Raw genomic sequence first — 27,331 nt, forward strand, 5'->3', positions numbered from 1 at the left:
TTTTTGTTTGCTCCAGCTCCACTCAATGATTCTTGTCCTCTACCAGCATCATATTAGACATGCTGCTTTGCTCTGTGACTCGAGGACCAACCCATTTGTATCACATGTCCAGAAGAGCCCTTCTTGGAAATTGATGTCAAAGGGGGAGAGAGAGAGATCACATCAAAGCTTAATCCTTCCTATAGGGGGAGAAAGAGAGAATACTCAGGGGGAGAGAGTTTCTCAACTAGGAGAAAGTAAAATCATCAAAGACCCCAGATGCTTGGTTTTCAAGAGGAGATATGTCACATGTCTTTAAGAGGGGAAAGACATGTTTGGTTGCTTGCTTTAGCTCAAGCTCTGTTGTTTCCTTTTTGTTGCTCTGATTTTCTGTTCCCTATCTTCTCCCAATATCCCATGCAGATTCATGGGGAGCAAGACATCTAAAGGAAGGAAATCTCTGATTTTATTGCATATCTTTACCTTTGGGGACATGTCTATATCCATTGTGGTACTTAGTACTCACTCTACATGTCATCCCAGTCTTGGTTCTCTTGTGGTTTCTCTTGCTTGCTCTGGTCAGTAGGTGTATCTGTGTTATTTAACCTTGTTTGCGCAGGTTCATCCCATCCTAAGCCAACTCAAGACCACAAGGTAAGTATATGCATCACAGTCATGTGAATGAGAAGTTCTTGCTGATGTACATACTGTTTGCAAGAAGGACTCATGAGCATGAAGGTACATTTCTCACATTCACATCATTTGCTCTGATGCATATAGCCAAGATACATGTAACACATTGCTTACTCTGTCATGTTTACGCATTCACATGCTCCTATATTCAATATTCACATGATTGCATACATGTAGGGGGAGCCTATGCATGTTACATGTCTTTACAAAGCTTTACTTGCTATTCTCTATACCTTTATCTAAAGTTTTGATGTATGTTGTCATCAATTACCAAAAAGAGGGAGATTGAAAGCACAAGTGCTCCCTGGGTGGTTTTGGTAATTAATGTCAACATATCTCTTGTTGGACTAACACTTTTACCTAGTATGTTTCAGATAAGTTCAACAATGGAGTGGCATGGACTAGAGGATGTGGAACCCTTTCAAGATGCTAAGGACAAAGGATAGACTCAAGCTTCAAGATCAAGACTCTACATTTTCTATTTTAGTGATCCAAGATCACATTGAGTCTATAGGAAAAGCCAATACTATCAAGAGGGGATGAGGTGTTACTTAATGGCTTGCTTGCTCAAAGTGCTTAGTGATATGCTCCAAAACCCTCAACTACCTTCCCACATCCACATATGACCTAAACCAAAAGTCAAACTCGGCCCCATCGATTCTATCTATCCGGCGCCACCGAGTTTCAGATGTCATAGCCACTGCCACAAACCCTAGCAAATCGGTTTCACCGATAGGGATCTCGGTCTCACCGAGATGGGATTGTAATCTCTCTGTGTATGTCCATTACCAAAATCGGTCTCACCGAGTTTGAGCAATCGGTACTACCGAGATTACAATGCAAACCCTCTGGTTAGCTTATTACCAAAATCGGTCCCACCGAGTTTGTGTAATCGGTCTCACCGAGTTTGCCTGACCAACTCTCTGGTTAGCTTATTACCAAAATTGGTCCCACCGAGTTTGTGTAATCGGTCACACCGAGATTATGTTATGCCCTAACCCTAACCATATCGGTCCTACCGAATTGCATCTCAGTCCCACTGAAAATCCTAACGGTCACTAGGTTTGCCGAATCGGTCCGACCGAGTTTAACCATTCGGTCCCACCGAGTTTGGCAAATTATGTGTAACGGTTAGATTTTGTGTGGAAGCTATATATACCCCTCCACTCACTCTTCATTCGTGGCGAGAGCCATCAGAACATACCTACACTTCCAATACACATTTTCTGAGAGAGAACCACCTACACTTGTGTTAAGGTCAAGATATTCCATTCCAACCATATGAATCTTGATCTCTAGCCTTCCCCAAGTTGCTTTCCACTCAAATCTTCTTTCCACACAATCCAAATCCTGTGAGAGAGAGTTGAGTGTTGGGGAGACTATCATTTGAAGCACAAGAGCAAGGAGTTCATCATCAACACACCATTTGTTACTTCTTGGAGAGTGGTGTCTCCTAGGTTGGCTAGGTGTCACTTGGGAGCCTCCAACAAGATTGTGGAGTTGAACCAAGGAGTTTGTAAGGGCAAGGAGATCGCCTACTTCGTGAAGATCTACCGCTAGTGAGACAAGTCCTTCGTGGGCGGCGACCATGATGGAATAGACAAGGTTGCTTCTTCATGGGCCCTTCATGGGTGGAGCCCTCCGTGGACTCGCGCAACCGTTACCCTCCGTGGGTTGAAGTCTCCATCAACGTGGATGTACGATAGCACCACCTATGGGAACCACGACAAAACATCTGTGTCTCCAATTGCGTTTGAATACTCCAAACCCTTCTCTTTACATTCTTGGAAGTTGCATGCTTTACTTTCCGCTGCTCATATACTCATTGCATGCTTGGTTGATATGTATTGTATTTGTTAAACTTGTGCTTAAACTCCACTTAAACTTAAGAATATTAAAAACCGTAACTTTTGGCACTTAGTGTCTAATCACCCCCCCCTCTAGACACCTCTTCTTGATCCTTTCAACAAGGCGCACTCTGGCACACATGGGGTGGGCTACGAGCACGGCTGGCAAAAAAAGTTTGCGGCGCGTCTCGTGCTGGTCCTAGAACCATGTGTCCTGGAGGGACTAGTCTACGTCGTACCTATGGTCGGCTAGGTACTGGCGCGGAATCTGGGCGCGACGACGGGCGTTCCCAAGGAGGCGGACACGGTCGCTCGCCAGGACGGGGGAACGGGTACCCGATCTGGGCTCAGATGCCACTCATTAGGAGGTGCGCATCTTACCACGACAGTGGGGGCCTGGTCTCTGAGTACCGACGACAGATGGCGACCTTGACATAGGGCCGAAAGTGTGGCGCCGCCGCCGGAGGGGAGATGAAGAAGGATGCCGACGAGGTGGAATGGCTGGTCGCGCTTCCAGACGAGGCGGACGATGACCCTGCCTCATGGTCGTGCTTGGTCTTCTTGCCAAGATGCCACTTTTCCAGAACCCCATGGCCGGTAAGGAGCGAGGTGGGCGGGGGAGCTAGGCTAGGGTTTACTATCTAGGAGGGAGGGAGCAATGGAGATGGCGAGGAAGTGGAAGTGGATGGGAAAGTGGAAGTGAAAGTCCACGATTTCGCCATAAAAAAGGACGTGGCTGGGGCGTCTGGCTGACCGGCTGGCCCCCCATCCGTGTGCATTAACTGGGGTAGGTGGGAGGTAGTTGGACGATCGACACGTGGGGCCAAGGCGGACGACGAGAGGCCGCGTGTGCATCTGCTCTCTGTCCGTTTGACCGCAAAGCCAAATCAAGTTTGCGCCCAGGATGGGGTAAGCTGGACCAGAAACGAACGTTTTTTGCGGACGAAGGTGGCGTGTTGGGACAACTCGTCTGTCCGATTGGGCCCAAACATACTGATCCCGACGGTTTGAAGTCCTGCGTTGGAGTTGGCATAAAGACCTCACCCTCATACCCCAGTAACATAATAAAGATGACTAATACCTCATCCTCAATCACATCCTCCATTTCAATATGACATCAGACCATGTTTTCGCTTGTCCTTTTTGCCGTCCTCGTCACCGGTGGTCGTAGTACCAGTTATCACTAACTAAGGTTGGCCAGGTCTAATAGCCGGATCATTGAGTCTCCTTCATGTCCGGTGAGATCAAGAACGTTGAACAAAGTTTTTTTATTATCCGGCTAATATAATAGGAAAAAACACCACACATAATATATCTACGTATTATAATGTAAATTGAGTAATTTGTGCCAGATAGAACATGAAAAATTATTCAGATTTAAATAAAAGGAAAAAAATTGTTTTTTTAATGGCCGAGTTTAAATTTCTTTGTTGCTCTCACTTGAGAGCAAAAAGAAAAACACTTTTTATTTGGAAAAATGAATATTTTAGAACGCAAATATTTTGCGAAGTTTTGTACAAAGAAATTTAAACTCGGACATTAAAAATATATATTTTTCCATGGATCACTATCTTACCTTTTTTTAAATAGAAAAATCACTATCTTACCAACCACTGTAATTGCCCTCAGTGCACTCTGGTCGGATAGCGGTCTGAAATGGGCCGCTGATATCAATCGACCATGGGATCCAACGGCCCAACTGCAGCCCTAAACCAAGTACATCGCCAACAGAACCCAACGCCTCTCCTCCTAGGGCTCCACCAGCCGCCGGCTGTCCCGAAGTGTTCCGCTCTGGCTCTGCTGCCGCCGACGGCCGGAGCAGTTCCCCAAGTCAGGATCCGACGACTCGGGGGAGCAGAAAGGAAGAAAATCCAACTGCGCGCACCCTGAACTGGGGGAGAGGACGAGGTGCCCTATGAGCGCGATTCACAATTGTCTGATGCGTGGAAGAATCAGCTTCAGATGGATCGAGGAGATGGCCTGAGCTGGGGTGGCACACAGCGCACGGGGAACAGGTACGCAACCCTAGCAACTCCTAGTAGCGAAGGTAGGAGGGCGGAGGTGCGTGGGGGAAGCTCGGCGGAAGCCGAGCGAACAGCAAAGGCGCAAATGCAGTCCAAGATCAAACGCAGAAACACACAAGGGATCACCTACTTCGGCCTCGTATGGAAGAAAAACAAGAGCGACACGAATGCTATCAACGCGGACGATGTTATCTTTGGAAGCAAGGATGGTGTTGGTTCGTCCATGAAACCAATCTGCTGTCTCTGTCGCAAGCGATATTCCCCAGACTTGATGTACATCCGGTGTGAGAGGTGCAGAAGTAAGTTGATTCCACCTTTGACCTGCCATTTTTTAAGCAAGCAATTTCTGTTTTGCGTTATCATACCGATCTTTTCCGCATCTTGATATTCTCCTGTATACAGATTGGTTCCATGGAGATGCCTTGAGACTTGAGGAGGCAAAGATTGCTGAAGTCATATCCTACAGATGCTGCAGATGTCGGAGGAGGGCAATACCGGGATGTCCTCATTCAGATGATTATTATTATAAGAGGCCTGAACCAGAACCTGTCATCCAAGAAAGTGCAGCTAATATTCCCTCAAGTGAGGAAGCTATTGGCGCAGCAGATGAAAATACATCAAGTGCTTCATTTGGTATATTCGAACAAACTGTAGAAGATATTCATGCTGATTCCTCAGTGCACATGGAAACCTTTGTGCTGGGAAGTAATCAAGAGATGAACTTTGTGGATGGTTCTTACAATTCCGCCCATCCATTCGATAAGGTAGAAATTAAGCAGGCTATGAAGGTAACACTTGTTCTACTCATAATCTAAAATTGACATGCTCAGTTTACCTAACTTAATTTTTTCCTCCATGGATTTCTGTAGGTTTTTTTTCAGAACGGAAATCATTGTTTGTCAGTAGGTCACTTTTTTTTTGCAAGTTTCAATAGCTCATTATTGTATGGTTTCAATTGAGCATAAGAAATATTTGTAGTTTTTTTGTTGCCGATTGACAATTCTTGGTCTGCATATCCTATGTCCTATTACTTCGATGTATGCCATAATTTTAAGATTTAAGTGCAACAGTAATGAAAGGTGCTTGCAGTTCTTTAGTGCATATGGCTCTAGCCCCAATATGATCATGTGTGCGTATGCGAGCAGAGTCGTTAGTATAAACTGGAAATATCTAGTGCTCTAAAAGCATTTAGCCAAGTTGGAAATCACAATGTGTGTACATTCATTTATAATGTGTGTCTACTGTCTAAATTGAAATTTGAGTGCAGTTTACTGTAAAAGTGATATTTTATAACAAACACTGGACAAGAGTTCAGTTGCAGTCCTTGATATTTTATTTTTGAAAAATCTTGGTTTATCAATTATTCAGGACGCTCGGCCATATGATGCATGCTTTGCATGGTATGCTCCTGGTAGTGGTACATGCCAGCAATTGGACCCTATGGATCCTGTGGATGATGCCCCCCTGCCAGTTCCCACAGTGGAGACCAACTTTGAGAAAGACCAAACTGCCGCACTTCACAGAGCTGTATGTGTTAGAGTCTTGTCTGCATAATTCATTCATATTGCCTTGTGATGTTTTTATCGTAAATGCACTTCTTGCAGTATGGTGGTTTTCGGGTTGTTGCTGCGGAGACTGGCTCATTATATGAGCGGATTAGACAGGGGGATTATCTCACTAATGATGAGATCATGGGGACCTTGGACAAGCTTCAGAAAATTGCTCTACACCAAATGAAGGATATTGCCAGCCATGGCGTAGTCTACTCCGAGGTCCCGACACAACCAATGCACAACGCAAGCACCTCCACCACCCGGCCATCTGATCACCAGAGTAGCCTCTAAGACTCCAGCACCAAATGTGATTGCTACAGCATCGTAATGAACTATGCTATCAAGTGAGTAAGCTTTTCTATGGTTGCCGAGAATACATGTTCAATTAATAAGTAATCTGTATCATTGAAGTAATTCCAGAACTCTAGAAACCGTGAAGAATTTATTCCATTTTTCTATTTGGATTTTAGCGAACAGGCTTTTAAATGAGATTAGTTAAGTTGGTTTGCCTTAGTTGTCTGCTATAAGATAGCTAGTTGGAGTCAGATTTCTCCTCCTGGTAGAAAGAGTTACAATGCAGTTTTTGTTAAATAAATTATTAAAATAAGTGCAGCAGCCGGTTTCACAGCAGTTGGAGCCTACTTTATCAGATCAAGTTCAAGTGCTGAACCATGAACAAATTGGTGATTTACTGCAGCCCTGTAGCCAGTTCCACTGCAGTTGGAACCTACCATATCACATCAAGTTGATTCCATCGCCTTGCCGACATGAGCAAAGCTAATAGTCCACTACTAAATTGGGGCCAACTGCAGCGTGCAGGAGGTTGTTGTGAGGGAGACGGGGGTTATAGGCTGTGTAATTGCATTGGGATCTACTAGTCTAGGGTTCATTGTTTGTTGTTTTAGGTGTATACTGCAGTCTATATGCCCTATCGGTGCAGACTGTCCATGCCAGGGGGGCCTCCCCCAACCTTTTTTAAGGAAAACTTCAAGCAAAGCCCTGTCAGTATTTTTAATTCAAACACGCATCTAATTGCGTGTTGTTTTGTGTTAAAGAAAACACCAAGAAGGCGCAAATTGCCTGCGCCCACAAACAAAAATATTGTACAAAAAGTACCAGCCTGTCTAAGAGGATCTCCAACCACAAATAGCTAATTTGGCCCCCTATATGTCCGCGGACAGCATGGGCTCACCCCTCATTTGTCCGTGTCCGCAACAGCGCTCCCCATTTCCCAACCCTCAAATACATACACAAGCATGCAACGTCGATCAATACACGTACTTCGATTCCATAGCACATAGTTCATACATAGTCTGGAGCACAGGCGGAGCTCTTGGTAGGGCGAGGTGAGGCGCTCGCCCTACCTTGATTTCCAGTGATTTGGGTTTTATGTATGCAGATCGATCGCTAAAAAAATCATGGGAGAAGAAAACCAGTGTTCTATTGGGCCGTGAGCACTGACCCACCTTATTGGGCCTTATTTAAGTCACGCATCGAGCCACCCATCCATGGATGCTCCAGTCCACAACGCTCGATCAGGGCTAGTTCCTTGGTTTGTGACCCAGCGATAGTGAGTGCACAATTCTGTAGTTGCCTTTTGTTCTATGCCAACATTTAGTACTAGTGTATGTGCTTTTTTTTTGCGAGGGACTAGTGTATGTGCTAACAGGGGTTAGTACGGAATGGTGTGCATTTTTTCTTACGTCTGCAAAGTGTTTGCCTTTTCTTGTATGCATAGAATAGATCTGTCCGAAATGTTTTTGGGCATAATATTGTAAAATTAGTGGCGATTTTACATTGTGCAATGCGACTTTCTGACTATTTAAGTATTTATTATTGATTGGTCACATTTCCGCGTGCATATGTATAGCTCTTCTACATGGAAAAACTATTTGTGTGCATTTTAGTGCGTATCGACTACTCTAGTTTTGCATCGATTTTTTTTGTGCTTTAGGGCCTGCCCCACCTAAAAAAATTCGTCCTCTGCCACTGATGTGGAGATAGCATAGGGAAGTTCATCATAATCCCTCCGTCCCAAATTACTTGTCGCAGAAATGGATGTATCTAGAACTAAAAATACGTCTAGATACATCCATTTCTATGACAAGTAATTCAGGACGGAGGGAGTACATGCCATCAGACTACCACAATAACGGCATGTTCTAATAGTTCATAACTATATATAGGCTAAAGCATAAAGTAAAGTAGGACTATAGATAGGGAAAGTTCACCGACGGCCACCCTTGCCCTTGTCGTTTTTGTCGTGGAAGTAGAGGTCGAAGGTGAATTAGGGCTAGCCACCGGTGCTGGAAGTGTTGGAGGCGGTACCAGACATATTCTTGTCCGATTTCGGGGGCCGGCCGGCGAGGGCACGAACGGCTTGGGTTTGCTCCTTTGCGAGGGCATGGGCGGCAGTCTTGCTGCTTCGCGAGGATCTGGGCACGGGTTCCTCCGCGTCCTTGTTCTCTGCGGCACGGCGCGACTCCTCAATGCCCTCTCCATGAGGGTTTTGGCGTTGATCCGGTGGTGGTGGCGCGCTTCCGACTCTTTGGAGGCCAGGGACCGCTGCTTGACGGCACGGACGACCGGATCCTCCTTGGATCCGGAGGGCGCCGGTACCGCAGCGGACAAGCAGAGGCCACGGCGTGCCTTCGCCTTCTCACGGTGGGCACACTGTGTCTCGACCTCGGAGTAACCGCCGCAGCTATCGCGTCTGCGACCATGTGCATTGCTGTCGTTGGCCTCAGACTCCGAGGCCGACGTCGGCGCTGGGACAAGCGCCCTCGGCTGGGGTTGCAACGATAGAGCGGACACATGATGCTGCAAGCTTCTGCTGGATGCGGTACCGCCGCTGGATCCGCATCTGGGCAGCTGTGACGGTGGAGCTCGGGTCTCGACCCTGGACTGGCAGAGCGCGAACCGGACAGTTATCTCCTGCTTGTCCGAGTAGGCAGCGAGTTCCTAGTCGATGCCATCATCAGATCCGTACCTGGCGGACTCAGATCCGTTGCTCACCATGCCGGAGATGACTGGAGAGGAGCGAGGCTGAGCGGAAGCGGAGTGGTCTGTTCAAAATGGCTAGGGTTACGTCCAGGGTGGCTAAAGCGTGCTGATAATGTCAAGAGAGGTCGGGGTAGACCGAACTTGACATGGGAGGAGTCTGTAAAATCTGAAGGACTGGAGTATCAGCAGAAAACTAGCCATGGATAGGGGTGCGTGGAAGCTTGCTATCCATGTGCCAGAACCATGAGTTGGTTGCGAGATCTTATTGGTTTCACCCCTAGCCTATCCCAACTTGTCTGGGATTACAAGGCTTTGTTGTTGTTGTTGTGTCGCGTCCAGGGTGGGATTGGGATGGATTTTGTGCTGTCAGGAAGGGCCAGCCTGACTAGGCGGACGCGTCCGGGCGGCCCCACATATGAGCTGGGTTTGAGGGGCGCGGAACAGCGCGGACATTTGGCCTAGGTATTGGGGGGGGGGGGGCAGTTGGGTGCCCTTTTTTTGGTCTGTGCCGTGTCCGGGCTGTCCGCCCGGACATACGGGGGTGGAATAGGGGCTAACAAAACAGCAAAAGAAGAAGGCTAAACTACAGCAGCCTGTTGCTTACCGTCGTGGGAAGGGGTGCCAGGTCAGCTTCCTGCACTCCTGAAGCTTGTCATTTGCCGTATGAGTGAGCTGCTGCAGCCCATAGATCTCTGAATACTGCACCAGACTTGGCGTGCAAACGAGCACCCTGTGAGCAGAGGGGAAATGGTTTCAGGCTCCTGTTCACAGAGAGGGCATGCCCGCCAGGTGACCCACTCCAACATCTGTTCTTTGCTGCAAACCAACTGAAAATCTTGCATTTCAAAGAAGCCCAGCAATGCTAATTTTGCCGCCGGAGGGGAGCTTCAGTCCGCCCATCAAAGTCTGGTGCATTCCAGGCAGATTTGGCGGAGTATAACCCAGATTCAGTTCGGCATCAGATAAAGGTATCCTCAATCTTTGGAGCGAGTTGAACGCTCCCAACAAGCTCCCTAGGTGCAAGTACTCCATAATTCCTCGTGTCACAAACCCAGCGATCATCCGCTAGATCATCTGCAACTGGTCTGATGCGCACTCCGTGCTTGCTGACTGCTGCCACCACCTCCGGAGCTAAGTCAGCAATTGATTGACCGTTGGTCAAACCATCTAACCAGAACTTGGTGCCTTTTGCAATTCCCTAGAATGTCCTTTGTTGTAGCATGAAACATCACTGTGGCGTTCCTGTTGCAGTTGAGTTTAAACTGAGCCCATGGGCCTGTCGAGGCTGGTGCGCAACAGCCATGGCCACCTTAGGCGCGGCGCCCACCTCATCTTTTGCAGGTTCTTCACCCCAATGCCCCTGTACTCAATCTGTTGGCACCATGCACGACACACAGGACTCTTGACTCCTTTTCGAAAAGAAGCTGCTCTTCTTTTTTATCTATCGCCTCACACGAACCATCTGGGCACATCCACTGCCAGCAGGTTATGAATTGGAGCAGCTGACGTGATTGTTCAACTAGCACCAGTTTCCCGCCCTTTATCATCACACCTAGCTGTCCATCAATCTTGTCCAGAATCGGTTGAAAGCCCTGATAGTCTTAAACCCAAATTCGCATCCGTATGGACTCGAACCCGGGTGGTGAGATCATACATCTGCTCTTGTGCACTTTTTTGAGAGAAAATCACATCTGGACTTGGGAAAGATGGGGGTAGAATGGTCTTTCTGTGCTCTTAACTGATGGATATGCTTATACAATCCCTAAAACAAAATCGGTTCTCACGGAAGAGTTGCAATGCAATAAATTCTGTTGGCATAATGAAGAATGAGGTTGCACTTAGTGGCGAAAACAAAACTGCATTTCATATTTTACTAATTTCTCTGTGCCGCTAAAAGGTTGCTGCTTATAAGATTTTATTATATGAGGAGCTTAGTGAACACAATATTTTATTCCAATCTCTTCGTACATTGTAATTATGAACAGAAGCAATGTTTCTCTTGGTTTGCATACATGGTTATTGATGCCTATACAATAGGAATGTGATAATTCAGAAAGGTTCACTGACAATCGATACTGAAAACCACAATGTAGTCCATAGAACATCAACACACCCTATTTTGTGGAGTAAATCTATGCTGCTTTACGTTCAAATATGTTTTTACCCTATCAACATGCCCTTTTTATATATTGGTTTTTGTCTGTGTTATCAGATTGCGTGTGATCAAGGCATTGTAATTTGGACTCCAGCAAGATTCACCTCAACAATATGATATTTTTTTCTCGAAGCGGATCAATAGTATGATTTAAGCTATTCATCTGCCTTCTTTTTTAGGTGATCTCTCATCGATGCGGCTTGCTCCTTGGGGTAATACTTGAAGCAACAAAGCTGGTTTTTGTGATGATGCTTGTTAAGGAACATTTCTTATACTGACGCTGCATAACCCATACTAGCAGCCCATGCCAATATACCTCGTTTCGAGTTCCTGTCACCGATGACTAATTATCTTGGAAGTTCCTGGCTGTACCGTGTTGCTGCTGCATGTGGCGCTGTCACCACTTACCAGCATTTAAGGAGTATATCTTTTTGTTTCTTGCAAAAAAGTTAAGGAGTTTGTTTTTCTTTTTGAAAAAATTTAAGGAGTACATTTTTGGCCTTTATGACCATGATTGCTGCAAGCTGGCATGCTCTGTGGACCGTTGTCAACTTCTTCAGTTATATACATGTTCTTGGTCGTCTTACTAGGCATGTACGTTGTGCATTCCTTGTTGTGCTCGTGGAAATACATCGTGCACCCCAAAATACCAGAGTTTGTTTGTTTATAAACAAAATTTAAGAAACCGAGCCGTGTGAAATAAACGCCGAGCCTCTTGCTGTGGGACAGACTGGTAAGTACTGTACTTATGATCTAAAGAGGCATGTCCTGAATAGGAAACGATTTGCACCAGCAGGCTAGCACTAGATTGATCTATGTGAGGAATGATGGGTCGTATAGTGCCCACCCATTCATGGTGACTTTTTGTACTACAAAATTCTGCATCAGTTGATAAAGAGTCGGGCGTGAATTCTTTTCGATTGTACCGCGCCGATGCGAAGTTTCGGATCAACCCTTTATGAACAGTGCGCGTGATAACGCGGCGTGTACAACAAACATGTTGCTGGTACGCGATAAGCAAAGCAGCTGAGAGCAGAGCACAGGCCCAAGCAGAACTGCAACTAGGCGTGCGTGCGTGTGTGTGTGGCAGTCGCTGGCACGCCACGACCAGTCTACCCGTAAAAACCTGGACTCCTGGAGGAGCAGGTCAAGCCCGGTACTTGGCGCGCGCCAACCGTTGGCCCGGCCTCCCCCTAGCCCTACCTCTACCCCGAGCGAGCAGTGCACCACCCCCCTTCCTCCCCTGACACCCACGGCGACTCCCTCCACCGTTTTGAATTTGAAAAAAGTGCAGCGCCACCCCGCCTCCATCCTGCTCGCTCGCGTCGCCGGGGGAACGAGATCGAGCGGCCGTCCGTCGTACCACTGCCGCTGCCCTCCCGCTTGCCCGGTTGAGCCGAGCCAGGCGGGCTGGACGGACACGACGAGGGGACCTGCCACGCACGCGGTTCCCCCTACCCGTCCATCCGCACCGGGTCGCGCCCGCCATCCGCCTGCCCCTCGTGTGCGTGGCCCCGCCCCTCACTCCCACCGCCCGCGTGGCCCCACCTCGCGTCACGTGGATCCGGCTCCGGCAGCGCGAGTAACCCGACCCGCGCAAGGCGACACGGACCGGAGTGACGCGACGCGAGCCCGAGTGCGGCCTTGCCCTTGCCTTCCCCTCCTCGTGCTCGCTCGCCTCGCCTCGCCTGTGCAGTTCTCGCTCTCCCTTTCCTTTTCCTCAACCCCTTCCCTTCCCTGCCCTGCCCTCCTCGCCCATTCCTCATCTGCTCCTCGCCTCCACCCCACCTCCTCCTCCTCCTCCTCGCCTCCCGCCGCCCCCGTCCCCGTCCCCTGCCCCGCCCCCGCCGCCGCGCAGCCCTGCGAACCCCCGCCGCCGATCGACTCCCGACCGCCCGATTCGCCGCTGTTCCTCGCGCCGGGCCTTGGGCTGTCACGCCGCCGCCAGCGCGTCGCGAGGTTCAGCGGACTCTCCAGATTCGCATCTAACCACACCCGGCCACTCCGTGAGCCCGTCCCTCCGGGAATTCTGCCGGAATCTCGCCCGGGGCGCTCGCGATTCGCGGCGCGGATGCTTGTCTAGGCAGGCGCCGCGCCACTCGGTTCGCTAGGGTTTTCGCGTCCGATGCTATGGACCCCGCGGCGGCTCAGCCCCGGGAAGCTGCTGATCGGACGCCTGCCGAGGACCCTCCCGCCGTCGCCCCGTCCGCGGCGCCACTTGCTGACGAGGTGATGGAAGAGATCGCGGAGGCCAGCGCGGCGGCGAGACTGGGAGAAGAAGAACCCCCTTCTGCGGCGCCCGTGGCCGTCACGAGTGAGGCCAAGGCGGAGGAGACGGCTGGAGGCACCACAACGGAGCAACCGAGTATCGTCTTGGCCTTGGTGAGTGAGGGGAAGATGGATGTGGACGATTGCTGCACGGGGGACGCAGATCATGCTGCGGCCCCTGTGGCCAGCGAAACGAAGACTGTGGTAGATGGCATCACCATTCAGGAGCAAGAGCATGCTCTGGCAACTGAGGTGAAGATGGAGGAAGAGGATCAACAGCCCACCCAACCTGCTGGTGCCCGTCAGGTGAAAGAGGAGGAGGGGGAATGCTTGGTGGGCCGCTACATCAGCCAGACTGCTGCTGATGGTACAAGGATTCGTCTTGGGAAGGTTGCATCATACGACACCAGCATTGGGACCTACAGCGTGGTGTTTGAGGATGGACAGAGTGAGGAGCTGGGGCATCCTCAGCTCCAGGAGTTACTCATGACTGAGGAAAATGGTGCATCTGGCATGAAAGTCAGCTGCAGGAAGAGGAAGCTGGACCTGGTCGTTTCATCAGGGACTGCCACGGTGCTCAATGGTCCGCCAACTACTAGACAGAAGGTTGATGCATGTCAAATGCCTGATGCATCCCAGCAAAGTGGATCTGTCTCAGATGTATCAGAGGATGTGGAATCTTCCAGCAATTCATCAGATTCTACTAAAGAATTGGCAATTGTGCCGTGCCTGCCAGTTCAGGGCCCAGAGTTGCCTCCGTCATCAGGCGACATTGATGTGCCGGGGGAGTCCATTAGTCACCTCTTTTCTGTTTATAACTTCCTCCGTTCATTCAGTGTGCAGCTGTTCCTCAGTCCATTTGGCATGGATGATTTTGTTGCATCCATTAATTGCTCTGTGCAGAGTACATTGTTCGATGCTGTACATGTCTCGCTGCTGCGGGCGCTGAGGCGGCAGCTTGAGACTAAATCCTCTGAAGGATCAGAGCTTGCTTCAAATTGCTTGAAGTATGTAACCTATCAACCCTCCATTTAGTGGAATCATTATCATTTTAGTGAATCTTGTGTCCTTTTACTTCAATACTGATTTTGTTTCTGTCAATTTTCCTCAAATATTTGCAGGTATCTAGATTGGTCATTGCTAGATGCACTGACTTGGCCAACTTTGTTACTGGAGTACCTCTATGTAATGGGTTGCATCAAGAGTCTAGGGGGGAAGAGTTTTGCTCGAAGCCTCTTGGCCCTTGAATATTATAAGCTTCCTGTTACCATGAAGCTTAGGGTCCTCCAAATACTCTGTGATCATGCCATTGATTCTGAAGAACTCAAAACTGAGCTGGAGGCACGGGAGGCCTATAATGAGGAACTGGAATATGAGATGGATTCAAGTAATTTCTCAGAGGCTGGATCACGAGTAGTCCTGACTAGGCCCTCAAGGGTTTCTGCTTGCAAAAAGATTGAAGATTCCCAGAATCTGGAAGCTGCTCCAAATGTAACAAGTCCAGAAGCTGTTGTAGCAAATGCATCCCTGGATGGCAACAGTGATGATTGCCGAATATGTGGAATGGATGGGACTCTTGTATGCTGTGATGGCTGCCCATGGGCATATCACTCAAGATGTATTGGTCTGAACAAAGCATTTCTGCCCCAGGGACTTTGGTTCTGTCCAGAATGTGTGGTTAACAAGCTTGGGCCAACATCTTCAAGGATAGAGCGTGGGGCAAGAGGAGCTCAAATGTTTGGCATTGACATGTGTGAGAGACTCTTCCTGGGATCCTGCAACTATCTGCTTGTGTAAGTTCTTGCATCTCAATCCTGCATTATTTGGTGTTTACTAGTGATCCAAGAAATAGAGCGATTATCCTAATTAGCTGCCATTTAGAACTTGCTGGTTGTTTCCGTTTCTTTGGATGACAGGCTTGCTCTTTGCGCTTATTGGGTTCGACGAAGCAGTTTTTTTTCCTTGTAAAGCTCGGGCCATTCTTTTGGAAACGGTGTTATTTTTTTTACATATTTTCTGCCACATATGGAGGCCCCCCTATGGACTCCACTACTTTTCCAACATTGTGGATCATCGAGGCGCCAGATTTCCCTCTGCGGCCCACGAACACAGTGTTGTATTTTCATAGATACAGAGGGTGGTTCTACTTGTGAGAGTTCTTCCGGTGGAGGGGAACCTTCTACTAGAAACCCTTCCCCGTCCCCTACGTTGCTAGTTGATAGGCATAGAACAATGGAATCTCTGGGGCACATTTTCTCATTCACTCTGCATAGCCAGCCCTACATCGATAAATACTGCTATTAATGTTGAATTCTACAGTACTCCCTCTGTAAACTAATATAAGAGTGTTTAGATCACTACTTTAGTATTCTAAACGCTCTTATATTAGTTTATGGAGGAAGTACATGTTTCTGTTTTTTTTTTTTTGGGGGGGGGGTCTGAAATAAGGGCAAACATGTGAGCTGTATAAGGTTAGGCGGAACTTAATTAATGTAGGGAAAACCATATTCTATTGGACCTGATAACCACAGTTATTAATTTAAGGACAGCAAGTCTTCTACTATCATATGCCCTTCTCAATCTCATGTAGTTCAGCCATTTGTTTCGTCTTTCCCCTTTGTCAATTCTGCTTTTGCACCTGTTCACAGCTGACTCCTGATCCGTATTTTTTTTAGTGCGTAGCCGTAGTTTGAGTGCTACCCCATAAATACCAGCCTTTTTCTCTGGCCTGTACCTGGAAATATATTTCTGTCCTAAATTTTCTTTAATGGTAATTCTGTCAAATAATGCAGGACTGGAACATCTTCGAATGCAGAGTCTTATGCAAGTTATTACAATCAGTATGATGTTGTCAAGGTCATCCAAGTACTTGCCCTTTCAGATGCATATACAGCTATATGTAGGAGAATAACAGAGTACTGGCCCCACCTGCTAGATGTATTTCAGAACGAGAGGTCAAAATTAGGTAAAAATACTGATGCAAGCTATGCTCTACAATGCAATACGTTGCTGAGTGCTACTCCAAATGAAGCAGTAGATGGAAGTGTCCGTTCAATCTTAAAAGATGGTGGTGAGAGTAAAACAGCAGTATTTTCTGAAGTAGATGTGCAGCACAAATTTGTGGCTAATCAATTTACAGTGTGCTCTGCCGATCAACTGGAGGAACAAAACATGGTGACTAGTGTAGATGGTACTGAGAACAACAACCTACAAACTTCTTTAGCTCAGAATGACGTACATACTACACCAATCAATGGAGCTTTTGGATCCTCGGGGTCATCATCAGTTTCTCATCAGAATGGGTCCATGGTAGCTGGTTTGTCTAACATAACACATGCACAGCCAGCATATCCGTTAATTCGTACAGACTTGTCCACCTCCTTTTCAGGGATGAAAGATAATGCCATGTCCAGAGAAGATATTGGGAGCGCCATTTCTGTGAAGGCAGACTCATCTTCTGCATCTCAAAATAAACATCCCTTTGGAAATGTGATTGGTGGCAAGGCAGCTAAATTGTCATCATTTAAACCTCAGGCTTACATGAATCTTTACAATCATGGCAATATCGCAGCATCTGCTGCCGCTAATCTAGCTGTTCTTACATCAGATGAAGGAAAAGTTGCAGCATCTCAAGTCATCACAAATCCAAGGAAGAAAATGGCTGCTGACTGCGCTCTACAAGTGAAAGCATTTTCCTCAGCAGCCGCTCAATTTGTTTGGCCATGTACTGAAAAGAAGGTTATGGAAGTCCCAAGAGATAGATGTGGCTGGTGCCTTGCCTGTAAAAGTTCGGCAATTGGAAATAAAAAGGCTTGTTTTCTTAATTTAGCCACTGCAAATGCTTCCAAAGGATCTGCTCGAATTTTTAGTGCCATGCATGTAATCAAAGGTTCTGAGAGCCATTTCTCCAGCATCGTTGCTTATCTGACCAACATGGAGGAGAGTTTACGTGGCCTGTTAGTTGGTTCCCTACAAGACATGCAGCAGAGACAACAATGGCATAAACAGCTACAAGAAGCTTCCAACTGCAGAACTATAATACCCCTCTTGCTTGAAGTGAGTTCAAGGATTCAAACTAATTTTTAAGTATCCTTGATAATTGTCAGTAATACTTTGAAGAACAGAATTGTTGGTTTACCACTTTATTTGTGCATATTTAGGGACACACTAGTTAATAGTCACGTCATCACGTGGAATGTAGTTTTACTTTCCTGCAAAAAAAAATCTAGTGTTACTTAAAAAATCAGGAAACATAGTTAATGCAGCATTTAGTCTCTACGTGTTTCAATCGTGTCTTCATTACAGGCGTATTTTCTGGGGAAGGGACCAACTCTGAATTGCAGCCCTTGACCCACCTTGACCCAATGAAGGGATGGTCAAGACCTCGCAGCTTTCAAATACACAATAAGGCTGGTCATAGTGGGAGTAACTTAGCTAGTAACATATGTTACTGTAACATAACACACCCAATGCAAATGAGTCTACATCTAAGTAAATGAAGGCTTGCATGATAGAAACATAGACTAGTAACATATGCATGTTACTAGTCTAAGTTACTTCCCACTATGACCAGCCTAAGATCACTGAGCCTTCAAATACCCAACCACCTCGCAGCTACAGTGATACCAAGCAATTCCGCGTTCACTGGCGAGGGCCGCGAGGCACACAACCACACTCTTAACCTTAATAACAACCTGGCGGAGGATTTCACCATGCCATATACACCTCGGTCTCCTGTAATAATGCCACGAGAACTGTTCTCGTATTCTTTTTCTTGGGTCGGTCGAGATCCACCACACAAAATCTTTCCATCTATAGCTTGAATTTGAACTCATACTTTATATGAGTATTTATAGGTTTTCTTCAATTGTTTGAGATTGCAGAAATTGCATGGATAACTCGATAATATATTTAGATGGAGTCTGCCTCTCCTTCTATTTTTGTATTTCTAGTTGGATTCAAGGGCTAAGATACTGTACTTTCTGCAACTTTACTAAGTTTTGGTCCATCCTAAAGAAAAATATGGTTATGGGAGCTAGTCTTGAAGAAAGGACATGAACAAGTGTGGTTATCAATAGCAGACTGGGGGGAGGGTTTCTGCAATGGTAGCAAATAGAGGTGATATACAGGGTTAACATAACTAGGCATATTTCTAGAAACAAAGTAACTCAATCTAAAAGGTATATTCCAATAAAAGCTGATATGAATATGTTATTATATGACGCAACTACGCAAGTAAAAAGCAGAAAAGTGTGGGTGGCAATTTCGTCAAGCGCTTCATGGCTCAGCGCTGGATAATCGGAAGTGCTAAATGGAAAGGTCTTTATTAGGCAAAATAAAATAATATGGAAAATATAATGGCATATTTAGTGCTGTTACATTCGGGCTAGTATCACTTGCTTCTGTGAATCAAGTTGGGTACACAATAATAGCTGTAACATAATGTTGAGAGCCCTGCAGAAATTATTGCATTAAATAGCAGTAGAAAACAAAATATATTTGTTATCTAATAAAAAGTTGCTACATTTCGTGTGCAGTTGGAGAGCAATATTCGTGGGATAGCATTTTCTGCAAGCTGGTTGAAGCTAATGGATGATTGGCCTGTGAAATCTCCTGGTGTATCTGCTGGACCATCCCGTTCTGCAGCATACCAAAAACGTGGAACTGGTGGAAGGCGGGGCAGAAAACGTTTGTTGGCATCTGAATCTTCTACTGTTACTGATGATGACAAGAGCTGGAAAGAGGTGAATTGGTGGAATGGAGGAAATATTTCTAAATGTATTTTGCAGAAGGGGGTTCTTCCAAGTTCGGCCGTAAGAAAAGCTGCTCGTCAAGGTACTGCTCATCTTTGGCTATTGTTATGACTATCATTCCATACTCTGTTTGCATTGAGGGTAAGAATAAATTGACATGTTATGTTGCTCAATAGGTGGTAAAAGAAAGATAGCAGGTCTATCTTATCATGAAACTTCCAATTTTCCAAGACGAACTCGACAATTTGCTTGGCGAGCATGTGTTGGGTTAAGCCATAATTCATCTCAACTTGCTCTGCAGGTTAGCATCTTGAACATGATTCCTAATGTTTAAAAGAGTTACTCTGACTTAAATTAACAATGATCCTAATATATATATATATACATCTCAGGTTAGATACCTTGACGCTCATATAAAATGGAAGGAATTCATCCCTCCAGACCAAATTCCTTCAGATGGAAAAAGTTCTGATGCTGACCATTCTGCTTTCAGAAACGCAGTGGTTTGTGATAAAAAAGTAGTCGATGGAAACATAAGGTATGCACTGAAGTTTTCAAACCAGAAGCATCTTCCTGTGCGTGTAACCAAGAATATCTTAGAAGCAGAAGATAATCAGGATGAGAATGGCAAATTGTGGTTTTCTGAAATCCATGTCCCACTGTATTTAGTAAGGGATTTTGAGCAGAAAGCTGGGGTTAGCTCCTCGCCTAGTCCAGGAATCATAATCTCTAATAGTTTCACAAATTTCTACCAAAGACGAGTAAAGGCAACCATCGGAGATATCTTTTTCTATCTCTTTCACAAGGGAGATGTATATACCTGCTCCTCATGCGAGAAGGATGTGGCCTTCAGGTGTCCTCTTCTTCACATCTCTGTTGCGCTCATTCAATTATTCTTTTCTTGTCACTGCAAAAAAAAAAATCTTGTATAGCAACCGATTTTCTTCACTTCTCATATGTGTTTTGTTGGATGATGTAGGGATGCCGTAAAGTGTAGCTCTTGTGAAGGTATGTACCAGTTTATTGGCATGTTCTTAAAGTTTTTTCCCCTCTCATGTGTGGTTATACCTAGCCAATATCTAAGCTGTCCAATACCAAGTCACAGTATTGATAACCACCAATATTTTGCAGGCAATTGCCATAAAGAGTGCACATCAGGATCTGTTGGAAGCAAAGGAGGCAATACTGCTCCGAATTTGATGTGCAAGTTATGCTTTCAGAAGCGTAATCTCACCCAGACCAAGACAAATGCAAATTCTGCCTTGTCTCAACAAAAGAGTAATGGCCAACTGCCAGCGACTGCTCCCAAAATAATCTTCACGGTTCGTTCTGCCCATTCTTCTGAACCAGCCATGAATGTCGCGGCTAAGGTTGAAGCTCAGCCAGTTGCAAAGGTGGAAACTCAGCCAACAAAGGTGGAAACCCAGACAGTAATGAAGGTGGAAACCCAGCCAATACCAAAGGCAGAATCTGGACCTGTTACAAATGTGGCAACTCAAAATATTGCAGGGGTGCAGGTTCAGCCTAAGGCTAAAACTAAAAAACCGAAGACAGAAAAGCCAAAAAAACCTAAAAAAGTTCAGGTTATCACATACTTTGGTCTTGTTTGGAGGAAACATAAGAATGACACTGGTGGAGAAGATTTCAGGGCCAATGATGTAATCCTAAAAAGCAAGGATGGTATAGGTTCTTCAATAAAACCAGCCTGCTGTCTCTGTAACAAACCTTACAGTCCAGATTTCATGTATGTCCGCTGTGAGAGGTGCCAAAGTAAGTATGTTTCTCATTATTGTTGCTTTTTAGGATTATCTTTTATTTTCTTTTAACATCTTGGTATCCTCCTGCATACAGAGTGGTTTCATGGTGATGCCTTGCAGCTTGAGGAAGAAAGAATAACTGAAGTGGTTCAATACCGATGCTGTAGATGCCGAAGGAGAGCCATACCACAATGCCCTCATTCAGATGATTATAGGGAGCCTGAACCAGAAGTCAGTGAACAAACAGCTACTATGTCATCACAATCAACTATGCTCTCTGGTGAGGAGACTTTTGCTATAGCAGTTCAAGATCCACTGCTTGCTTCATATGGAATAGTTGAACCGATTGGGGAGGAGTCAATGAATGCTGATTTGTCAATGAACATGGGAAGCCTTGTGCCAGGAAGTAATCAGAAGTTGTCCATAAGAAGGGCACAAGTTAAGAATTCTGAATACCTTGATCAAGCTGGAACATCAGTGAATGGGTATTATGTTCAGAACCAAACTCCAGGGGATGCAAACATTAATTTCAGTCATATGAATGAATTTTCCATGTCAGAGGCTGATGGTGTGGACGCTTCGGAGCTATTGGGGTGGGATTTTACCCAAGGAAACGGATATGCTGTTGGTCCTGATCAGGGCACTAATTCCCAGTGGAATGACACTAGCGGTGGCAGCATTGTGGCTGAGGAATATGAACCACAGACCTATTTCTCATTCACAGAGTTGCTCGAAGCTGATGATACACAGTTTGATAACACATTCGGGATGTCTACTGGTCTGCAAGATGATGGTAACTTTGCAGGAAGCTTTGATCAGCAAGGGGCTAGTTTTGATGAATTGACTTTCATGGTAGAAGAAGAGTCTTCAAATATGCACTTCCCAGCAAATGATCCATCCATTGGCGAGTTAGTGTGCCACAAGTGCAAGGATCCTCAACAGCCACCTGATCTCAAATGTTCTTCCTGTGGCCTGCGTGTACACCATCAGTGCTCACCCTGGCAGGAAAGTGGACAGCCTGGTGACAGTGCCAATTGGAGGTGTGGTACTTGTCGGGAGTGGCAATGATGAGCTTTCAACTTTATTACATTGGTTACCCGAGTGCCCGGAGCAAATGCTGCCGATTGTTATGGCAGGTAAGCTTCCATCTGATGACTGCATTATTGCTACAAACAAGAATTGGGTTTACTGTGCTGACCAGTCTTTCTATTTAGGTGGAATGTATATCCCATGAAGGGTGCTGGGGAATATCAATGGAATTTTTTTCAATCTAGCTGTTGGTATGTGGTGATGGCGATCCTGTGGAACTGAAGTCGGCGTTGGTTACTGGACATAATCTTAATCATCAGAAAGTTAGACTAGTTATACCGTCTGTGCGAAGTTGACATTGTACATACTAAAGGATGGGTCTCCGGTGGCCGTTTTCCATTCTTTAGGTGGTTTATTTAGGGGGAGAGTTATAGAACTAGTGCTGTTAGCAGCAGGTCATATGGGACTAGAAAGCCAGGTTCCTTTCTGTGTGTCCTCTTGCATTCTCTCTGTTCTTCTGTTTACCAGATAGAAGTGCCTCTTTCACTCTTCGTTAGAGTGGCTGTTGTTATCCTTGATATCTTGTCAGCCATGTTAAAATGCTTACTCATCTCCATGCCTCTTGCGCTTGCTCGTGCGAACGTGCGGCAGAAGAGGAAAGTGGAGAAGTGGGGCATTTAGTGTGTGCTATTGACTCCGGAAATCGCTATCCGTTGTGCCTATGCCTAGTTTTCCCTCATCAAGTTGGATTTTTTTTCCATGTTTGCCACGTAGTGTGAGTATGCCTAGCCAAAATGACTTTCTACGTTTACAAAATACCATTACGAAATGCCCTACAACTCCACTTAGGGCCTACAAGAAAATAAGATTGAGAAAACTCAAGAACTCCACGTGCATGAATAAGAAAAGAAAAGGAAGTTATTTTTATAAACCGTTAGGTGAACCATGGGTTTTGTTCAGGGGAGTAAACTTGAAAATGCCAACTGGAGGCTCAGCTTCATGGAGGCCTTAATTTGAAAACTTCAAATTCAAACTTTTCATTTTTCAAAAATTCTGAAAAAAACCCACATATACATAGACATAATGTACATGTGTGTAAATTTTCAGGTCTAAATATGTTAAAATGAGAGCTACACAAAAGGAAAACAAACCCGTGACTTTTTAACATATATGTACTGTTCATCCTCAAAGCCCATGTTTTTTCGCGCAGCTGGCAATTCAAGGTTTTTTATCCTGAATCTTTGTATGCATGTGCATTTATTTTAGAAGTTTTTGAAACTAATTTTTTTGATTTCATAAAAAAATTAAGGCCTCTGTGGAGCTGAGTCTTCAAAATGCCCTATTCGAGTAAACTTGCCTTTTAATTTTAATAAGGAATAATACAGAAAAGTGCCTTATTCAACATGGACGAGAGAAGTTTTAACTTACCCAACTCAACACAACTTCAACTTACTCTTTGTCTCATTGCTCGTTCCCAACCCTTAGCCGATGCCGTTGTCAAAGGTCTCCTCCGCGCCACCACCTCGGTCCTCCACCATCTCTTAGTTCGGCGACAAAAGGAGTGGGTACCCTTTGTTTTTTTTCTTTTACTTAGCTTTTGTTTCCCCGGTGGCATCAACGAGGTGGTGGCGGCGATGGCATGTTGAAATAAGATCTCTGACTGCATAAAACAACGACATCCACAAAAGAAAAACTATTATAGCCAACAATGGTTATTTTAAATTTGGCTAAAGAGTGAAAAAGGGTGAAAAAGGCAAAGGGGTGAAAAAGACAAAGTATAGGGCTAACGCAGTTGGCACCCATATCAAAGAAATCTAGAAGATCAGATATGTGCACGCCTTGTGATATCTTTGACAACATAACATTTTATGTTACTTGATGTGGGGAGTCATGTGGGGAGGCCGATGGCTGAGAAGGGACATGAAGTTAGCGGCACCCATGTTTAGAGTGGTGGAAGGCGACAAAACCCACATGTTGGCACCCCTTCTGTGATATGGATGACAATGGGGATTGAAAAGAGATGGTAAGAGAGAGATATGTAAAAAAACAAACTTGGGGTGGGAGGGGTCAAACAGAAGGTTGGACCGGTTGTATCGTTTGAAGTGTTAGGAAGTGTGCGTGGGACAACGAGAATTTGCTTGAAAACTTGTTCTGAATCGCCTAAAAATTAAGTATGTTGCACAAAAATGTACCAACTTTCGTCCCAGCTAACAAAACCATAAGAAAAAAATACACTATCAAAACTACGCATTTAAAGTTATCCTAAAGCAACCACATCCAGAAAAGAAAAACTATCATAATTATCAATGGTTATTTCGAATTTGGCTACATAACCAAGGATCTACTACGAACTTACCTACTACATTGCATTGATAAAATGGTGGCATAAATAGAGGATAGGGCTAGCACAATCAGCACCCGTATCAAAGAAACCTAGAAATCAGATCCGTGCATGCCTTGTGAGATTTGCGACGACATAAGAAAATTAGCGTCGTTAGATGCGGGGATGCCGATGGATGCGACTGAGAAGGGACATGGAGTCGGTGACACCGATGTTTAGAGTGGTGGAAGACAATGAAATCTACAGGTTGGTGCCGCTTTCATGATAGGGATGACGGTGAAGATTGGAAAGATATGGTAAGAGAGAAAGATGAAAAAGCAGAAACAGAACTTGGGGTGGGGTCAACTATAAAAGATAAAAAGGTTGGGCCTATTGTCTCGTTTGAAGTGTTGGGAAGTGTGTGTGGGACAATGAGAATTTGCTCGAAAACTTACTGTTCTAGATCGCCTCAAAATTTAGTATGTTGCAGAAAAACATACCAACTTTAGTCTGAGGCTAACAAGACCATATATTTCTAACAAAAGAAATCACCATCGAAATAAGAAAAACAATATGCTATCAAAACTACAAAACTACGTGTTTTAAGTTTTCCTAAAACAACCACAACCAGAAAATAAGAATTAACATAACATCAAACATTATTTCAAATTTGACCAAAGAACGGGTTTGATAAGAACTTACCTACTTCATTGCATCGGCAAAAGGAGGACATAGATAGAGGATAGGGCAAGCACAATCAGCATCCGTATCAAAGAAACATGATTCATGCACGTCTTGGATATGTGTGATGACATACGCAAATTAGCATCACCAGATGTGAGGAGGCTGATGGATGCGGCCGAGAAGGGAAGTGGAGTCGGTGGCACCCATGTTTAGAGTGGTGGAAGGCGACATAATTACAGGTTGGCCCTGATTTTTTGATATGGATGATGGTGGAGATTAGAAAGAGATGGTAAGAGAGAAAGATGCGAAAAAGAAATAACACTCGTGGTGGGAGGAGACAAACTATAAAAGATAAGAAGGCTGGACCGGTTGTCTAGTTTGAAGTGTTGTGAAGTGTGTGTGTGGGATAATGAGAATTTGCTCGAAAACTTGTAGTTCTCGATCGACTCAAAATTTAGTATGACGCACAAATCTTCGGAGGCTAACAAAACCATATATTTCTAATATAGGAAATCACCATCGACATAAGAAAAACAATGTACTATCAACACTACGTATTTTATGTTTTTCTAAAACAACCATATCTATGAACTAAAAAAATCTAAGGATTAGTAGTTCTTTTTCAAAATAAATTTCTAAAAAGTAAATACTAATATAACTATCAATGGGCATTTCAAATTTGGTTAAAGAACCACATATCTGGTAAGAACTTACCTACTTCATTGCATTGGCAAAAGGGTGACATAGATAGAGGATAGCCCTAGGACAATCAACACATGTTTCAAAGAAACCTACAAATCAGATCCGTGCTTTCCTTGTGAGATCTATGATGGCATAAAAAATTAACCTCGCTAGGTGTGGGGAGGCCGATGGATGCGACTGAGAAGGAACATGGAGTTGGCACCGCCTATGTCTAGAGTGATGGAAGGAAACAAAATCTACATGTTGACACCACTTTGACGATTGGGATGAAGGTGGGGATTGGAAGGATATGGTAAGATAGAAAGATGCAAAAAAGAAACAAAACTTAGGCTGGGAGGGGTTCAACTATAAAAGATAAGAAGGCTAGAATGGTTGTCTTGTTTGAAGTGTTGGGAAGTGTGTGTGGGACAATAAGAATTTGGTCAAAAACTTACTATTATGGATAACCTCAAATTTTGATATGTTGAAGAAAAATACACCAGCTTTAGTGTGAGGCTAACAAGACCACATATTTATAACAAAATAATCGCCATCCACATTAGAAAAAAATATACTATCAAAACTACGTATTTTAAGTTTTCCTGAAATTACCACATCCACAAAATTAAAACTAATATATCAATTAATGGTTATTTCAAATTTGGCTAAAGAACCACATATCTGGTAAGAACTTACCTACTTCGTTGAATCGACAGAAGGATGACATAGATAAAGCCATAAAGGATAGGGCTAGCACAATAGGGACCGTATCAAAGAAATACAGAAACTAGATCTATGCACACCTTGTGAGATTTGTGACGACACAAGAAAATTAGCATCACCAGGTGTGGGGAGGCCGATGGACGCGTATGAGAAGGGAAATGGAGTCGGCGGCGTACATGTTTTGAGTGCTGATCTACAGGTTGGTGCCGCTTTTGTTATAGGGATCACGATAGGGATTGAAAAGAGATGGTAAGAGAGAAATATGCAATAAAAGAAACAAAACTTGGGGTGGGAGGGATCCAACTATAAAAGATAAGAAAGATGGACCGGTTGTCTCACTTGAAGTGTTGGGAAGTGTATGTAGAACAATGCAAATTTTCTCAAAAACTTACTATTCTGGATCACCTCAAAATTTTGTATACTGCACAAAAATATGCCAAATTTTGTCCAAGGCTAACAAAACCATATCTTTCATACAAAAGAAATCACCATCAAAAGTATGTATTTTAATTTCTCCTAAAATGACCACATCCACAAAAGAAAAATTGATACAAATATCAATGGTTATTTCAAAGTTGGCTAAAGAACCATGGATCTGATAAGAACATACCTAGTTACTTGCATCGGCAAAAGGATGTCATAGATAGAGGATAGGGCAAGCACAACCGACGTATCAAAGAAACTTGGAAACCAGATGCGTGTACGCCTTGTGAGATCCGTGACAACATAAGAAAATTAGCATCACCAGATGTGGGAAGCCTGATGGATGCGGCTAAGAAGGGGCATGGATTCGGTGGTGCCCATGTTTAGAATGGTGGAAGGCGGCGAAATCTACAGGTTTGCAGCGCTCTCATGATAGGGG

At 45.0% G+C, this 27,331-nt stretch overlaps 2 protein-coding genes across 4 annotated transcripts; both read left to right on the forward strand.

Annotated features, from left to right (window-relative positions):
* Positions 1-4,241: 4,241 nt before the first annotated feature.
* Positions 4,242-11,840, forward strand: LOC125508369 (uncharacterized). 3 transcript variants are annotated; one of them, XM_048673068.2, is made up of 5 exons: positions 4,242-4,842; positions 4,946-5,307; positions 5,912-6,070; positions 6,148-6,440; positions 11,434-11,840. In XM_048673068.2, the coding sequence occupies exons 1-4, from the start codon at positions 4,482-4,484 to the stop codon at positions 6,385-6,387; spliced, it is 1,122 nt and encodes a 373-aa protein (XP_048529025.1). In that variant the 5' UTR covers positions 4,242-4,481; the 3' UTR covers positions 6,388-6,440; positions 11,434-11,840. The 3 variants fall into 3 exon arrangements, with proteins under 3 accessions (XP_048529025.1, XP_048529024.1, XP_048529023.1); XM_048673067.2 differs by having other exon boundaries at positions 4,244-4,842; positions 4,946-5,331; positions 11,312-11,840; XM_048673066.2 differs by having other exon boundaries at positions 4,245-4,842; positions 4,946-5,331.
* Positions 11,841-13,097: 1,257 nt separating this feature from the next.
* LOC125508368 (DDT domain-containing protein PTM) lies at positions 13,098-22,639 on the forward strand. The gene is made up of 10 exons (XM_048673064.2): positions 13,098-14,529; positions 14,644-15,315; positions 16,315-17,578; positions 19,060-19,357; positions 19,452-19,576; positions 19,668-20,128; positions 20,255-20,283; positions 20,407-21,045; positions 21,127-22,168; positions 22,247-22,639. Exons 1-9 carry the CDS (start codon positions 13,385-13,387, stop codon positions 22,098-22,100), a joined length of 5,607 nt encoding a protein of 1,868 aa, XP_048529021.1. The 5' UTR covers positions 13,098-13,384; the 3' UTR covers positions 22,101-22,168; positions 22,247-22,639.
* The last annotated feature ends 4,692 nt before the right edge of the window (positions 22,640-27,331 follow it).

This window comes from Triticum urartu, chromosome 5A (genome assembly GCF_056163025.1).
Source record: "Triticum urartu cultivar PI428250 chromosome 5A, HENAU_Tu73, whole genome shotgun sequence".
NCBI classification, from domain to species: Eukaryota; Viridiplantae; Streptophyta; class Magnoliopsida; order Poales; family Poaceae; genus Triticum; species Triticum urartu.